The sequence below is a fragment of the Triturus cristatus genome, chromosome 3_2, assembly GCF_964204655.1.
Source record: "Triturus cristatus chromosome 3_2, aTriCri1.1, whole genome shotgun sequence".
In the NCBI taxonomy this organism is placed as follows: domain Eukaryota; kingdom Metazoa; phylum Chordata; class Amphibia; order Caudata; family Salamandridae; genus Triturus; species Triturus cristatus.
In genome coordinates this window covers 406,415,022-406,427,787 of record NC_140584.1, presented here as the reverse complement: position 1 = coordinate 406,427,787, position 12,766 = coordinate 406,415,022, and the positions used below count along the sequence as shown (strand labels likewise).

General features: G+C 47.9%; 1 protein-coding gene across 2 annotated transcripts in view; it reads left to right on the top strand.

The window, feature by feature from the left end:
* Nucleotides 1-7,052, top strand: part of LOC146857442 (angiopoietin-2-like) — a 198,380-nt gene extending 191,328 nt beyond the window's left edge. For both annotated transcript variants that reach the window (XM_085647960.1, XM_085647964.1), the window contains exons 8-9: nt 2,534-2,664; nt 4,655-7,052. In XM_085647960.1, coding sequence (XP_085504086.1) covers nt 2,534-2,664; nt 4,655-4,815 — 292 coding nt within the window. In that variant the 3' untranslated portion in view covers nt 4,816-7,052. The remainder of the gene's footprint in view (nt 1-2,533; nt 2,665-4,654) is intronic.
* Nucleotides 7,053-12,766: the final 5,714 nt, after the last annotated feature.

The following is a 12,766-nucleotide window of genomic DNA, read 5'->3' as shown; positions in this document are numbered from 1 at the left end:
GTCTGTGCTGACCACCAGTGTGATCTCACCCCCACACCGTGTTGCACCACCTCTATCTGCTGAAATAACATTTGTTTTAGTATTTGAAAGAACAAATTCTCTTTCTTCCAGTTGCATGGATGCGGCACCTGTAACCACAATGTACCAACATGCAGCACAGTGGACTCCCCCCGCTCCCGCTTGCACCCCTGCAAGCTCTAATGCCAAGTCAAGCGATGTTGTGCCCCATGCTGAGCCCTGGTCGGTGAGCAGCAAGAGAGGGCAAACACTAACTTTGGAAAAACACTACACCCATGTCCGAATAAAAGTAGTTGATGGAATGTGGTGGTATTGGACATATCACCTGGTGCCCAAAAAATTAAAGATTGCAAATAAACTTGGGCAGTGCAATGTTTTTTTTGTCTCTTCAAAGTGATATTTTGCTATCTGCTATCCCTGGCTAACCCTGGGCGTAGGACTACACTACGCTTGCGTAGTTTGCGCAACTACGCGCTACGCGAATTGCATGTAGCACAGTGCAAAAACGCGTATCGTAGCGGGCATTTTTTGCTTGCTCGCGGCCCTCAACTTCAAGTTGGCGACCGCGAACGAGCAAAATAACATCCCGGCGAGACGTTTTCCTCGTTCGCGATCAGCAACATCGAGTTGCCGATCGCGAGCGTGGAAAATAAACCTCCCGGCGAGATTCTCAATGTGGGGAGGTTAGGTTTCTCATTGCGAGTGGTAGCGTATGCTCGCGACCGCTCACGATGAGAAACTACCAGTCTACGTTGAGAAAGCTGCAGCTTGAGTACAAATCTACTCGAGCGGCATCAAACGACCGCTTGCACTGTGCAAGATGCCGTTGGCAATGATTGCACAGTGCGGACAAGCACCCAGCACTGTGCAATCAGTGCGAACAGCATTTTGCACAGTGCACTACGCAGTTCGCATAGCTTGCGTAGTGCGAAGTGCACTTCGCGTAGCTACGCGTAGCGCTACTATGCAAACTACGCCATGGGTTAACCCTGGCACAGGAGCAACCATAGTTTCCTGTGTGACAATCTTGTGCCAGGTGCTGTTGGCAGAAAGTGGTTGTCGTTTCTGACTGTCCTCTTATTGCACAGACGTGGGTGACCTACTGGCCAGGTGACACTAGTAGCCGTTCAAGTGGGTTTAATTAAAAAAAATCTGATTTCCCTGGAAGCAAACATGGCTTCCCCACCAGTGAGGCACATTTGCTTTGGTGATTGTCAAACATTAAACCAGGAGGCAGGGGCTCTAATGTCAGCATCTCTAGTAGAAGACATTATAGGATCCTTGTGGCGAAAGTCCTTCTCAAGGCTTGGGAAGCTGCGCCAGCCTGCCCTGTTTTTCTTTCTGGCCTGCCCCATGCTTTCCTTCAGTGAGCTTCATTACTTTCTAGTCTGCACCTTCCTAAGTCCCCCCAACACCCCTCCCCCCGTGCCCGCGCTGGGTTTGTCCCCGCCCTTCTTCAGGCCTAGAGATGCCTGGGCCTCTGAGACATCACACCCCTTACATGGGATCACGGGTAGTTTGAACTTGCCGTCTGAATTCTGTGGCCATTTGAATCATCTTTCTAGCTTGCTATCTCAGGAGCTGTACCAGTTTCTGGTCACAATTAAACCGTAAATCTAAATCCCATTATCAGCTGACAGTGGTTAAGTCTTGGGGTTCGCATGATGCACCAAGTTCGGCGGGTGCCTCTTTAAAGAGCCATTGCACATTGAGTTCATAGAGTGCTATTTACTGAGTCAACTGGGGAGGGTTGAGAATAAAGGCACCAGGGGTGGCTCCTCCACTATGGCGGATGAGCATCGCCCTACTGCTTTCTCGCAGTGCGAGAAGCAGAAACATAAAATGGTAAAACTGCCATTTTATGTTTCTGCTTCTCGCACTGCGAGAAAGCAATAGGGTTTGGTTGTGGGCGGACGGGTGGGCAAGGCTGCTCTGCGAGCAGGGTTGGGCAGGGTAGGAGTGGTGTGCCCACTCCTGAGTGCACATGACTATTCATGCGCACTCTGCCCTTCTCCATGCAGGCTGCAATGCAGCCTACATGGAGAACATGGTTGAGCCATTAGCCCCTGGCTGGGCGGCATCCCGACCAATCACAACGCTGCTTGCAGCGTTGTGTTTGGCTTAGGGTTGGGAGCCTGGCTGCCTGCTTCCTGTTCCTGCCGGAGGCAGGAGAGCAGGAGCAGAAGCAGGGACGACACAGGACCCGGCCGGTGGGAAGGTAAGTTTAATTTATTATTATTAAATTAATCCCCCGCGCATGAGCCATCTCCCCGCGTGACCCCTCGCCCACCCGTGCCCCCGTCACACACCTGCGAGTCATGCCGGCCATGACTGAAAGGCACCCTGCAGTGCATTGTGGTATACGTTCTGGTTCCAACCTGAACAGGTCCCCTGATTTTATCAGAGACCTGAGGTGGCAGGAGGGACAACTGTCGCACGTGCTGTGTGTTTGGCATGTCCTGGGCTGAAGATGGTGTGTGTCAATAAATGCTGACCTATTTCTCTTCTGTGGCAGGTTGCACATCAGGGGCTACAGTGGCACGGCCGGGAGGGCCAGCAGTTTCAGTCCCACGGGTACGGATTTCAGCACCCAGGACGCAGACCATGACAGGTGCAGCTGCAAGTGTGCGCTGATGGCATCTGGAGGTAAATGGAGATCTGGCGGTGACTTTTTTTTTCTTTTGCAGTTTTATACAGCACAAATTTGACCCGAAGGTATTGGAGCGCTTTACATGAGCACAGTTACGTTACACATGGTCACATTCATTTTTTTAGGCGCTGGGAGATTAAGTGGTAGATTTACTGAGATTTTACATCGTGTTTGCGTCAAAAAAGTGATGCAAATTGGCGCAAAAGTTTTTGGGCCAATTGACTTTGCAACGCTAAACTTGTTCAGTGCTGGAAATAACTTGAAAGTAAAGTGCAGCAGCGCATAGTGCTGCTTTGCATTACTTAGAGCCAAGGAGGCGTACCATGGGTCAATCAATCAAACAGGGGCTTATAAAGCACAGCTACTCACACGCGAGGGTCTCAAGGTGCTGGGGGATGCTGCTGATCCCTCTGGGGAAGGATCATTCAAAAATCCAGGTCTTGAGGACCTTTTTGAATTGGATCAGCAACACGGATTGCCTGAGGTGGAGGGGAAGGATGTTCCAGGTCTTGACGGCTAAGTAGGAGAAGGACCTTCCTCCGGTTCTGGTCTTGTGGATCCTGGGGACGGAGGAAAGGGTGAGCTGGGCAGAACAGAGTTGTCTGGAGGGCGCGTGGAATGCGAGGTGGTGGTTCAGGTATGCTAGTCCTTCATTGTGGAGAGCTCTGTAGGCATGTGTGAGGAGCTTGTAGGTGATTCTCTAGTTGACAGGGAGCCAGTCGAGTTGTCGGAGGTGTTGCGTGATGTGGCTGTGGCAGGGAATGTCGAGGACCAGTCTGGCTGTGGCGTTTTGGACATTCTGTAGTCTGGGTGGTGCATGAGCGTTCCATGCAACCACCCAAGGTTTCTGATGCTAAACCCAATTAACTAAATAAAGTAGACAGGGTTTAGCATAAAAAATAGAGCACTCTTCAAGCAGGCGCTATGAAAGAGAAATACTTTTTTTCTCCTTTATGTTCTGACTTTCCATGTGTGCTGCACTGTACAGCATAAATACAAAGAGGAAAAATGTTTGAAATTAATCTAAGCATAGTATTTTGTACTGGGAGAGCAACCTTCCAACATAGAGACAACCTTACACTATGGCACAAATGTGTCTCTGTGGCGCATGGCAGCTGATTACAGCGGCGGCGCTAGGGAGAGGGGAGGAGAGTGCCATATTTCAGTAAATTTGACGCTCTCCTCCTCTCTCTTTCTCAAGCAGTGTAGTATTTGCGGCTGCTGCTCTCCGCTGCGTAAGTAAGTGGTAAATCTGGCCCCAGTGATTTGCCCAGAATTACTTTTATCAGTAAAATTGTATATCTGTGCAAATTTAGTAGCAATTTAAATTGAACATGTGCTGTCTGTATATCACAGTGCACAACCCCACGATGCTTTAGTTACATTAAAAAAATCAACCGCCTCATGTCAATTGAAGCTAGGTGGGTCGCAAAAGTTTGTCATTCTAAAAATTAGGTGGTGGTTCTAAAAAGTTTGTGAAGCACTGAATTAGAAGCACTGAGTGTGTGTGATTCTGAGCTATGTGATAATTTCCTATAGGTGAGGATTGGGGTGTCTTTTCTGAGTTATACATTAGCGTACTACGGGTGAGGACTGGAGGGAGCATATCTCAGTTACATGGGGGCATATTATCAAGCAGGGCGTTAAAATTATCGCTTCTTTAGCTGCAGAAAACTGCCGCTAAAGCGGTGATAATGGGCTTGATAATATGCCGCACAGAATTCCCATAGAAGCCCATGTTGACACCAGAACATGGGCTTCTATGGGAATTCCCAAGGACATATTATCAAGCCCATTATTGCCTCTTTAGCGGCAGTTTTCTGCCGCTAAAGCGGCCATAATTTTAGCGATGTTTCTTGATAATATGCCCCATGGTATCTTGTTGTAGGTGAGCTCTCACAAGTGTCTGTTATCTGCATTTTGTTGCGTGTCTTGAGCCTGTCCCCAGTGGTTCAGGAGTAACCTCGCTCTTCTCCTTCTCCATAGGGTGGTGGTTCGATGCCTGCGGCCCCTCCAACCTGAACGGTGTTTACTATCCCGGCAGCCAGAGCCCAGTTAAGTACAATGGCATGAAGTGGCACTACTGGAAGGGTCCTAGCCATGGCCTAAAGAGCACAGTCATGATGGTTCGGCCGGCTGGCTTCTGAGAGTCGCAGGAGAAGGACGGGGCAATGAGCCTTGCGTGGAGGCCCGACACCTCCCATGAGGACTCTACCATGCAGTATGAAGTGTAGGGCCACGCCCTACAACAACAGCTGGTCCATCCTGGATGCCCTGCTCCTTTGCTTATTTTGGTGATTCGCGGTCAGGAAGCCTCGAGCTTGAAAACTGAGAACTTGTGTATGGCCACCCATGCTTCCCGCCCCTTCATACTGCGGCTTTTGCACTCTCATGCTGGTTCACAGCACTGCAAACAGGGCCACTGTTGACGTGCTTGATATACAGGCCACCATGATTACCAGCTGCACTCAATGGACCTAACCCCTCTTGCTCGATGACATTACTGTATCCCCAAACACTCTCGTTGGGAACCAGACATGCAAAGAGACAGAGACAGGCAGCTTCTCACCACTTCGGAAGCTGTCCGCCTAACCTGAGGGATTTTGGAAAGGAGAGGTCCTAGAAACCTTGATATTCCACCAGAACGACAAGCCAACCTTCTTAAAGCGGGTCGCAGAACGCTTCTAGAGATCATGCATTTAAACATCTGTTTCCTGTCGCCAGAACCACTCAAACACTTCTGTCAAGTCAACACCACTCTACTTTCAGTTAAATGGCAAGACCAAGGCTGGAGATTGGGATCAAGGTCAAGAATCTCTTGGACGTTCTGAGGACGCGAGGATCTATTTTAGTCGAGCGGACATTTTTTACAATGGACTCTACTCCTCAGGTCCAAAACAGAGCACTCCAGATTACTGCATCCCTTGGCAGTAGGACTTTCAAGCTACATTTATTTCAAGTACTATGACCTACTGCTGGCAACAATGCAAATTGCTGTCATGTTACTACTGTTGCTTCTGATTTTCCAATATTAGACCTTTAGGTAGAAACCTATCAGTAGAAAATCAAATTAAAAACCTTTAGTCAAAAACATTTTTTAAAGGAAACACTTTTTTATAAAAGATATTAAAACTTTCACAGTATTTGTACCTTAAAAGTTTTTTATAATAACTTATGGCCTGGTGAAGCATATTACCTCTCGGGTCTGTGATGACCACCATGCACAACATATTCGAAGACTCAATTAAAATAGCAATGCATGAAGGCCTGGCATAAATGTTTAGAAGGATATGTTTTGGATAAACAAAACATACTAAATGGAGTGTGTAATGTAAAGAGTATTTTTTGAACAACATTGCAGATTAACAAAAGGTACTTCGGCTCCTATTCATCCACCTAGCATACTACGGGGCATAATTACAAGCCCCAAACGACACCAGAGCGTCACTTTTTCTGATGCTCTGGTGGAGTTGCGCCATTCCCCATATTTACAAGGTGGCGCTAAGCCACTTAAAATGGCTTAATGCCACTGTGTAAATATGCCCCTTTCCGCCGCAATCAGCTGCGGCAAAGGGGCGGGCAATGGGTGTTGCTGTGGGTGTTCCACCGCAACACTTATTGCCCTTTGATGCTGCCCCAGATTTACAAGGCAGGGACAACGCCAAAAACTAAGGCCAGGTAATACCTGGTCTTAGGATGGTGATACAAGGAGAAATTGTTAATTTCTCCTCGTTTTTTGCACTTTCTATATGTGCTGCAGTCTGCAGCACACATAGAAAGAGCAACCAATCACCCCTGCGTTGCAGGCACTCTTGCAACATGGCGCAAGGGTGCCTGCCCTGGTCCTAGGCAGCTTTTTTAGCGCAAACGCAGGGGTGCGCCATATTTTTGTTAATACGGCACATCCCTGTGTTTTGAAAATGTCGGAGCATGGCATTGTCAAATTTGGCCTAACACTGGGCTCCGGCATTTTCTTGTAAATATCCTCCTACATCTTTCCTGCTCCTTGATACAGTAGTCTCTTCCAGGTGAGCTGCTTCCTCCTAGATAAGTGTCTTGCTGTGGAATAAAAGACCAGCCCGTTTTATTCCAGTACTCATCTGTGTTTATGCAAAACAGGCATACTGAGATCATCATAACTCATAAAAGAAATACAAGTAATATTGATCTCCTTTGATATTTGTATTTTTTTAAGGTTAATATGAAATGTATATTTCAGACCCCACAGAAAACTGCTGAGTTATGTTGTAAAAATCTACCTTGCACACGCTTTATGGTATGTGCTGCACATGCGCGTTACTTGGCTGTTCATCAAATTGTGGGTGTGATTGAAATCTGTATTTTGTTGACTAGTGCATTTGGTAATAAAGAGAGTTTTTGCTTTGCCGCTGTGCTTTTATATGGATATCTGACGGCACTCATTGATTTTAAGAGCTACATTTACACTTATAATTATTAATAACATGTATATAGATTTACATGCGGACCACTAGGCAACAGGATGACAGCCAAAGAAAGGTAAGACTTTTAAAGCAAAGCCACATTAAGCATGACTTTCAATGTGCGCGCATACAGCATGTGTGTGTGCGGTCCCCCCCAGAAGCACAGCACACACATAGGCTGTATAGATGAAGCTGGTGCACACCCATGTAGAAGGGCACTGGGAATCAATAATAACCCTTCGCAAAGGCAATAGGTTCGATGTTTGTTCAGATCAGGAGTGCACATGCTGTACAAATGTCAAACCTATTGGTTTTGCCAGTTGCTGTATGTCTTGAACCACAGAGGAGCATTGGCAAAGCCAGTCGGTCTCGGCATTGGCCGAGCTCCGAGCTTTTGGCGTTCTTAATGTGAATGTTTTTTAGCCGTATTCTTGTGAGGTTGCAGATGTGTCATGTGTGCTTGTTTTCAAATTTGTGTGTTATTACTTTTGAGGGAGTGCTTGTGTGTTATGTGTGCATGTTTCGATTGTAAAATATGTGGTCCTTTCCGTGGCACTATGTGAAAGTTAATCAGTGCCCTGTTGGCAGCTAGTGTGTTGAGCTATGAATGCCGAAGGAGGAAGCTCGTCACTAACGCAATATGCCATGGGGCGGGAGCATTCTCCTCAATCGCAAACCAAAGCTAAAGCAGCTAAAGCAGCCCATGGCCAGACACAAAATGCGAAGGACAAGATTCCAGCTAAACAACCAAACATTTAAGAAAACGTCATCGCCCAGCAGAAATTACGGTTTTAAAATGTCACTCTCTGGTTTTCATTAGTAACACAAGTTATGATTTGTGGATTTGTGTGAAGAAGTGAAAAACCTAAAATCACGAAGGCTGCTCTAAAAAAATGTCCACATAGGGCAGCACGAACAGTAAACAAGGAACAGTGCGAGTAAAAACAGTAGTGCTCATGAAAAGACGAGACTACATATCTGCCAGGTAGGAGTAATTAAATAGCTTCAAAAAATCCTTGTGGCTTTATTCATGCTGTCGAATAAGTGTAATTGACACTCAAGAACATAGCTCCACCTTGTTGCTACGGAAGAGTACGTGCCAACACAGATTATTTAGGAAGTCCCCTCAAACTGCCTACCCCATATCTACCATATCATCACCAATCTCTGGACTAAAATCATCAATGCCTCACTAGCGCAAGGTCACATCCCAGATTGCCTAAAAACTGGTCAAGTCACCCCTATCCTAAAAAACACTACAGTAAACACCTCTGACCCTAACAATTTCCGACCTATAACTAACATTCCCATACTAGCCAAGGTCTTGGAAAAATGTGTTCAGCAACAACTGAACCAACACATCTCGAATTTCAAAGTACTAAACGACTGCCAATTGGGTGTTAGACCCGGCCACAGCACGGAAACAGCCATTCTGCACATCGTAGATGACGCCCCACTCACTCTAGACCCTAATAAAACCTGCCTACTAGTCCTGCTCGACCTCTCATTAGCCTTCGACACGGTCAATCACGAGAAAATACTAAGACTGGAAATGAGGATGGGTCTATCGGGCACAGTCCTTCAATGGTTCAAATCTTTTTTGGAAAACAGAACGCAATCATTCATGGTAAACAAAAATCTCTCCCCCTCTTCACCCAACCTTCTAGGAGTACCACAAGGCTCAACCCTATCCCCCTCACTATTCAACCTCTATGTCGAACCTCTAACCGAACTATTACAGCAGGTGAATATCTCATACCACATGTACGCGGACAACACTCAACTGTACATCAAGATCTCCTCCGTGGAAGAGATAAAAATTATGAATCAAGCTCTCGAAAAGACCGTCCAATGGCTAACAACCAACTTCCTCAAGCTAAACTAACAAAAAACTGAATTTCTTTTAATCTCACCCCTAAAAACTCTCTGGAGATAAAAGAATGGTCCAAGATGATCACTGTTCTGAATTGCCGCTGACTCTGGTGGACTCCACCAAATCGCTTGGAATTACACTGGATAAGAACCTTAACATGCAAACACACATCAACCTGTTAGCTAAAAATGCCCACTTTCACTTCGGTTATCTCAGAAAAAGGAAACCATTCATTGAGAACCATGACCTCAAAACGGCAGTGCAGGCCTTAATCATCTCGAGGTTGGATACAGATGTACCACCCTTGCAAGGCTTCCCAAAATCTCAAAAGCCCCTTTAAAAGTCTGTCTCAATGCAGCAGCATGACTCCTAACAGGATCTAGAAAATCCACCCACATCTCGCCACACCTGAAAGCGCTCAATTAGCTACCCTATGAAGCTAGAATCCACCTAAAGATGGCTTGCACCGCCCATAAAGCCCTACACCACAATACCCCACAGCACCTATCCCAAAAACGTACCTTATCTGTAGGAAACAGACATTCAAGGAGCTCTGACAATCTACTGCTGAAACCCTCTTGTTTCAGCAAGAAAAATATGTCTTACAGAGCATTCCCCGGAGCGGCACCAAGAATATGGAACTCGCTACCGCTGTACATCAGAAAAATCTCTTCTACACCACTATTCAAAAGGGAAGCAAAATCATTCCTGATGTGCAAATTCCTCCCCTAACTCGGCATATTCCTCACCATATGGGACCTCACCTCTTCACCAGCTCTCACTGAATTGCATGGACCTGAACTAGTCTACGACTCCAAATTTGCCCCTCCACTCCTCTTAATGACATCGTCGCTCCATTGACTTACAAATGCCCAAACTTGTTCATACTACTCCGAACAAATCGTCTCCCTTTTTGTGTCTGCTACCGGCCAATCGTTTTTACAACTATTTTGATACCTTGTCTGCTCTGTCTATGCAAAATGTTTCTACAATTACTCTGTTTCTTTGTAAAGCGCTCTGATGCTCTTTCCTGGGCCTTGTTCGCGCTATAAAAAACTCTAAAAATAAATAGATAAATAACATAAAGTATGTACACTTAAAAGGCAATACGTTTATTTAAATAAGTTTTATTTTAGTATTCTCCTACTTCAAAAATGCCCCACTTTGATGCAAGTTAATCTGAAAATTAAATTCCCATTTTTAAAAAAAATCTACCTCAGTACTTTGCCAGATGTTTTCCCTTGTTTCAGCTCAGCGGTAGATCGTTGCAATGGGCACTGCACTTCAATGCTGGTGTGGATTACACCCCCACTATGCCTGATGCGTTTGCTGTTGTGATTAATGCCCCGGTTACTTACATGTAATCTTCATTCCTCCGGGTATTGTCTTCCTCGCCACATGAGTTACTCAGTGAGCTTTAGCTCCACACCAGAACCCTCCAAAGCGAATTAGCATCCCATGCCTCCCATCCCTCCCCAACATGGCCGACCATCGCCACCCCTGACCCATTATAAGGGGAGGGTCGACCCAACCCACTTCCTGTAGAACTACCAAGCCTCAAGAACCACATGAAGCCGATAGCCAAACAGGGAGGGAGGGAAAGGAACTCATGTGGCGAGGAAGACAATACTCGGAGGAATGAAGATTACCGGTAAGTAACCAGGGCATTACCTCCTCGTAAGTCTTCCTCGCCACCAGAGTTACGCAGTGAGCACGTACCCAAGCCCAGCGGCTTCATGAAAGCACACAGGAAACCACAGAGAACGGGACAAGGCAAAAACAAGAAGGTGTAATCCAAAAACAAACATTCGGACACCAACCAGGAGGAGGCACAGAAAGCGAGATCAAGAGCCGGGAGAGCCAGACCCGATAACCGCCCAGCCAAGAACACAGCAGAAGGACCACATCACACCAGCATGAAGTGAACCAGGAACAGGAGCGGGGAGGACCAGGAAGCGACTCAACAGAAAGCCAGCAGAGATCCCCCCCCCGAACGAGGCCCAGCAGACAGACAGACAGACCCCAGGAGACCGACCCTGCACCAAGGCAGACACCACAGAACCCTTTGCAACAGAGGCCAACAAAAGAGGCTGCTTAACCCATCAACACTGGGATGAGAGAGAAACCAAACGAGACAAACAAGCTGACCCAGCTGCAAGAAGAGGCAGGCAGTCCCAACGGAGCAACCCTGCCCATCGGACAGCAAACAGCGAGCGAGCAGAATCCACCCCAGACCAAACGACCAGATGGAAAGCAGGCAAAACACCCGCCGGGTAAAGGTCGACAACCGACGGGACCCAGGGCTGAAAGGCAGGAACTGAACACAACAGAAAACGGACCAGCAGGACCCGCAAGAACGGACGAGAGTGCAGAAGGAACACAGCACCCCCAACCGACCAGCAGGAACACCCCACCAAGGCAAGGAACATGAAGGCCAAGGAACCCAGGGGTACCAACAGACCCACCAGAAGGGCCTACAACTCCCATGGAAGAACCCAGAAAGGGGCATGGCAAAATGCCCCAGTACGCTGCAGGAAACAACCCTGAAGCAACCAGGCCACCAAAGGCCCTAAACTGCCAACAGAGGGCTGCAGGACGCCCGCAAGGCCGACCAATGAGCCCGAAGAGCAGAGAGAGCCAGGCCCAAGGCAAAGCTCACAGAAAGAAAACAAAAACACCCTCAATGGGAACACCGAAAAAGAGGCTAAACTCCCAGAAATACAACAGCGCAAACTCAGCCTGAAGATATCAGGCAATAGAGTACTGTACATGAGCACCAGACCAGTTCCGTGACAGATGGACACACTCACCAGTATTCAGGCACGGGGAGATCAAGCGATATGCACAGAATCACAGGATGTTGAGCGACGGTGCTGAGGCTCGAACACAGATCCCCAGCATCGAGGACGACTGCTCCAGCCATAAGGCCACATCCTCACTCAGGCAACAGAAGCCCAGAAGCAACCCCATTGCTGCTAGGGAGCAACCCCGAGACAGCAGGCTCAACCAAAGAAGCCAAAAGAAGAAGATGAGCCAGAGCCCCCACAGGAAACGGGGGGGCCGCAATGGGAAGGGAAGATCCGGAAACACCCAGAACTCCTGGACGGCCACCCCCTCCAGCAGAGGAAATATACCAAGGGTGGCAAACGCAGCCGGGTAACGACCACATAACACAAGACCAGCCCCGGCAAATGGTGCACAGAACTAGTGCAAACAAAAGCAACAGAGGAAAGCGCCAGCAGGGAGACTGGCCAACGGAAAAACATTACATCCAGCAGCCACACCCCCCTGCACAGGAGGAGAGCGCAGAATCGAGGCAGGCCAGTACCCAACCCCACTGCAAACAGAACCACCATTGTGCACCCAAACCGGGCCTGCAACAGATGGAACACGGCCCCCCACAAGAAGAAGGAAGCCATGGGGTGAAAAGAACCAGTTCAGGGGAAATGACACACAGCACACTGTCACCGGGAGACAAACTGACCTGAGGGAGAACACCATCACCCCTGCCCATGACAGAATACCCTGCGCAAGGAGCCAAAGACAGCGAACCCTGCAAACCCCCAGGGACGAGGCAGACCATCACCACCTGCAAGTCCGTCCGGACCAGAACAGGAGGATCCTGAAGGCAAGGCAAACGAAGCGCACACAAATTCCAGAAGATGGACCAGCAACCCGCATGCAGGCAAGCTCATTGACCCAGCATAGATCGGGAAGCCAACGACGTCCACCAGTGCCACAGGCTGGTAATAGAAAAAAACACCCGGGGAGGGGGCGCCAGAA